Below are 5210 nucleotides of genomic sequence, written 5' to 3'. Positions count from 1 at the left end.
GGGGGGGGGGGGGGGGGGGGGGGGGGGGGGGTGCTTCCTCATCAGATGGTCCCCTCTTTCACTTGTATGTTTCCAAGGCAGGCCTGAGGCAGAACCTAATCTGGTCTCATAGCTCGATTGCTCCACTTTTCACTCAGCCAAATCCTATACAGGCAGTCTAGCAAAACTGTAACTCACAAGGTGCTATGAATTTTTTAACTTTTACTTTCAACAAAAAAAAAAGAACTTCCAAGAAAACTTCCTGCCAATACTCAGCGGGGTAGAGGCATGGGAGCTGAGTGGATATGTAGCTATTTTTTTATCAGCTGATGATATGCCAGTTTAGATCCCTCAGCTGGCAACAAATAGTGTTAAAAAGAAGCATTTGTGCTGGCTTGCATCCTATAACTATAATCTTTAAAGTGTGGAAAGAGGAAGACAGTGTGTTTGAATCCGTTTATTTCCCCTTGGGTATGTGGAAACATCTGGATTGTTTCAACCAGTGACATTGAGCATCACTTTTCTGATTGGTTGGTTACAGTATTTAGGATTTTTCAAAGCTACTTTTTCTCCAAGTTGTTTGCTTTAAAGTGAAACTGAATTGCATTTTCTTTTTTGTCTGCTACAGAATACATGTCTGACACATATATGTCTGATACACACTGACTACCAGCTAGACTAGCCTGCTACACAACAAAAAAGACACAGATTTTAAACAACCCACATTAGCTTTCCTCCTTAACAGGGTGCAAACTACAGGGGGTCCAGGGGGAGCTTGACTCCTCTTAACAAGGCATGGATCACACCGCGCAACTTTCTAAATTTTTCCATCTCATGGAGAAAAGAAAGGTTAGGTCGAAACAGTGAAGAGAGGATGTGAAGCATGAGTGTAGCAAAATGGCTACAAATAGTAATGATAATAAGATTAAACCATGTCTGATTTTCATTCAGCACTAGGCCTACATGCTTGTTTCTTTGCAGCAAGAGTCACAGTTAGTCCTGTCTTTGAGGCACGCGCAAACAGCCCATAGCTTTCAGGTGAGCGGGGGGCTCTCCCCCGAAAGCTATGGTACAGTTCACACACTGCTCCTGAATTGTCCTCCTTATCTAACTTACAGACATGAAGACACGTCTTGTCCTGCACCGTAGCTTGTTGCACGAGTGACCACCGGGTGAAAGTGCACTGCTAACATCAGTTTGCAGCTAATTAGCGGGTCACATTAAATGGCGTGTACAACGTACCTGTTAATGTCACTTCAGTCTGTTTGAATGCTGGTTTGGTCTTTACTCATAAATACCACTGCTAATGACGCACTGTCTGACCCATTAGTAGTAAGCTATGTCGCAAGTTTGTGTCAATCAAACAGACACTGACGCACCTCTCAAGTCACTGAGACGTAAAGAAGCGTGTCTGATATTTCTCCTTTAATAAACTATTAACAATACAATTTAAAAAATTGTTTAAAAAATGGTGAACAGGTTTCCTGTTATATTTGAATGTACAGTACTTCAGAGCGACCATAAACACATTCTGCAGTGTGTTTCAGAGCGACCACAAACCCATTTTTCATTGAAAGTATTTTTAATTATGTAACACCCTCATGCCAAATCATCCGTTAATATGGCATCTTTCTGTGAACCTCTGACCTAAAGTATATTCTATGTGAGGGAAGATACTGTTCCAGCACTGAGATTGTTTATCTTATTGTTACAATATCCTTTTGATGTGTGTGTGTGTCCATGTCTGTACATATGGATATATGGTGTATGGGACTGTCTCCAGCTGAAGGAATGTGTAGTAGATACACTTTTTGGCCATGTAGCCTTCCACATGATTTTCTGTGTGTGTGTTGGTGTTAATGAAAGCCCATGTCCGTGGTTTCCTTAAACTTCTGTGTGCTCTGAATGATGCTTCAGCAGCAATTCAGGCTCAATCTGTCGTGCCGTGGTTCTGCCTCAAAGCACAGATGGGCCTTAGACGCAAGCGCCCGGGTTCCTGAGGCCCAGAGAATCTATCAGAGCTCTGCAGAATTAGATTCAATCTTGCGGGACATGTTCTTAACATCCCCTCCATTACCCCTGCTCTGCCTGGCAACCATCGGCCACAGTCGCGGGGTCCCTTTTGCATGGTGACCCCAGACATACACTCCCATTGGCTGAGCACAATGCCAGAATATGAAGAAGGGTTATCCCAAAGGCCTGTGTGAATGCTGTGCCACCACAAATGTACATAGGTGTTAAGAGTGTGAGGGCACAAAGACAGTGAGGAAAACTTGTCAAGGAGAGCAGGAGGGAGGGTGAAAGAGACAAAAAAAAAAAAGATAAAGACACAGGAGAGCAAGAGAAGGAAAACAATTTGAAGAGAGGTAGGTTTGTGCTATAGATGCTACAGTATAGACTGGCCTCATGTGTTCAGGCATGCATGTGTTCACATGCACACCTGTTTATCTCCCCTGCCTCTCTTTAGATTACTAAATAACAGCATGAGGTCCGTACATATTACCATGTTTTAAATGAAACCCAAGTGAGGGGATAAGCTTGAATTACCATACATTACCATACTCTCACTGAGCCCCGTATTTCTGCTGCTCTATATGACTTGTATATATATGTTTGGAAATTGTGCTATGAAGACGTGGTATGCAAGCACACATGGAGATATGCAAACACACATCCACACACTCAATTAACCCCCCAGCAGTGCATGGGCCCCCTACTAAATGAGCTCTGTGTCTGCTCATCATTTACACAGCTCACATTATCCTTCTACCAATTTCCTTTCAATGAATCCATCATTCTATTTTAAAATGCAGAAAGCGAAGCAACAGGAACACACACACACACACACACACACACACACACACACACACACACACACTCTTGCCTTTGACAGGAAAATGGGGGCGTGAGTGACTCAGATTACACTATAGTGTAAAAACAGTTGTTCCGGTAAGTGAGAGATTTATTGAGACCCACATTTTCACACAGGCCTGTGTACACGAAATGAATGCGCACTCAGACATGTTTTCACACACATTCAGCGGCGACAATGCGCTTCGAGGTAGAGCATAAAGCAGGACGTTGGAGTGGAATCCAAAGCCAGTGATGTATTAAGAATTCACTCCAAGGACCAGAGTGTTTCTGTTCCTCCTCGTATTCCGTCTCTCCTTCTTGTTCCTCTCTGCCGCTGACTGCCTCACAGGAGAGATTTGACAGCGTGGGAGAAAGAGAGAGAGAGACAAAGAAAAAGAGAGTGGACTGTGCACTAACCATGCCGCACCAGGCTGATGACTAAAGATGCATTTAAGCCAACACTAACCATGTAGAGCATTATGGGCACGGATGCTTCCTTGATTTATTTTGTGAGACAAAACTGCTTACATAGCAGCCACAAAAACAGCACTAATAAATTGAATTCAATATTTTAAATTCAGAATGACACTTGGCTGCTTAATTCAAACAGGATCTCTCCATTCCTAGCTGTCTCTCTAACTGATTTTCAACCCAAGGAATGTGTTAGCATGTAGTCACTATAAATCATTCATAAGTATCACAGGAGATCAGAGTGAATTTATCATAGGAGATCAGAGTGAATGCTTAAGTAGCACACGTTTGATTTGATCCATGCGATCTTAACTAAAATATCAAGCATAGTGCTGTAAAATCAGTGGGATGTGTCAGGATAATACCCAATCATTCTGACATAGGATGTGGTGTAGCCACTGACTAACAGGTGGTTTCTTTGGTCTCTTGCTCTTTGCAGAAAGCCCGCTTGGCCAGGATACGAATATCCAAGACAGGAAGCTCCAATGCCTTCCTCCACAGCAAGCGCAATGGCCTGTTCAACGACGCTCTGGAGTTCACGGTAAGACCAGCCTCTATACCACAGACAATTTAATGCTTCACTTGAGTCTCATCATGGTTTTCCTCAGGATTACCCAAACACATATGACATATTTACATTTGTAATTTTTCAACCGGCAACGCAGAAAGGCTGACCTCTGCATCTCCTTGGAGAAAAAAACGATTCCAAGGATTTCAGAGAAGTCATCCAATGCAGGCCTTGCTTGTCTTTCCTTTAATTAACTTCAGTTCTACGAATGTTCCCCACCCTAACTCATCCCATCAGAGCAGCTGACTGTGATCCCACTTGATAAGCCGCACTTCTAATGTGAGCATCTCTGAGCCCAGCTGCCCAGCTGAGGAACAGGCTTCAGGCAATGCAGCGGGAAATGTAAACACAACTCAAGGATGTTCCTTGCCTCACCAAAATGTTGCGGTTCACAAGCGCTATAGTGGCCCGGGGCTGACACAGCGCAAAAACAAAAACAAGTGCTTCTTCCTCCCTCTGTCTCTATATGTGTCTCAATAGCTCTCTCTCTCTCTCTCTCTCTCTTCAATGGCAATGCTGAGGACAAACTTTAGAACGGCACCAATGCTTATTTTCAAGCGAGGGCTGAATAATACATTGCATTCATATTGATATTGCCTTGAGAGGCAAAGCAGTAGACTGCAAAGGCTACAGTGTTGTTTTTATATATGTGTTTATATTTAGTTTTTATGTGTGTGATTATGTTTCCATTTACCTTAATTGCAGGCAAAAGGCCATGTGCAAAGCTCGTCTACACAGTACATTCTGAATGCTTAAGTTGCTTTATGTTGAATGTTTTCTAAGATTCAAGAATACTTCTTGACATAATAGTGTTTTGGGAAACTGAGTTAGAAAGTTTGTAAAAGTTATATATGAACAAGGGTACTCCTTTTGCAATCTGTTTTGTTTATGACACCCAGGAAAAAAAAGATATTTATTTATTGTTTATGGAACCCCATCCCCATGAAGATTTGGTTTTATTTAAGACTTAATTAGTTTTAAAGTGCACACTGCTTTATTAGGACTACCATGGCTAATTATATAGTTAAGTAGATAATTATTTTTGAATTTGGGAACATTGGTTCTTTATAGAGCAATTCATGTACCTTTTCAGTGTTATTTTCTTTTCCCCACTGGATTTTCGACAACTCTCATTTGACAGCAGCTTTACGTCAAGTCCTGCCCCCTACACTGCCTCTGATTGGCTAGTACTTGTTGCCTCTGTTGGTTAGGGTCAGAGTTGGCCAATCAAGATGTTTTGCTTCTTTGCTTAGATACAGTCATTTGTTTAATATATTATATGTCTTGTGTCACATTCATTTTGTCAGTTTGCACAAATCAACAGTTAGTGCTGGTAAGG

General features: G+C 42.1%; 1 protein-coding gene across 1 annotated transcript in view; it reads left to right on the top strand.

Moving 5' to 3' along the window:
- The window catches only part of kcnd3 (potassium voltage-gated channel, Shal-related subfamily, member 3), a 109108-nt gene that overhangs the window by 96216 nt on the left and 7682 nt on the right, over positions 1-5210 (top strand). Inside the window, exon 3 of the mRNA XM_046055581.1 lies at positions 3743-3844. Within this exon, the coding sequence (XP_045911537.1) occupies positions 3743-3844 (102 nt within the window). The remainder of the gene's footprint in view (positions 1-3742; positions 3845-5210) is intronic.

Source organism: Micropterus dolomieu, linkage group LG08 (assembly GCF_021292245.1).
Source record: "Micropterus dolomieu isolate WLL.071019.BEF.003 ecotype Adirondacks linkage group LG08, ASM2129224v1, whole genome shotgun sequence".
NCBI lineage: Eukaryota > Metazoa > Chordata > Actinopteri > Centrarchiformes > Centrarchidae > Micropterus > Micropterus dolomieu.
The sequence above is the reverse complement of the archived record's forward strand: the minus strand, read 5'-3'. Positions and strand labels throughout refer to the sequence as shown.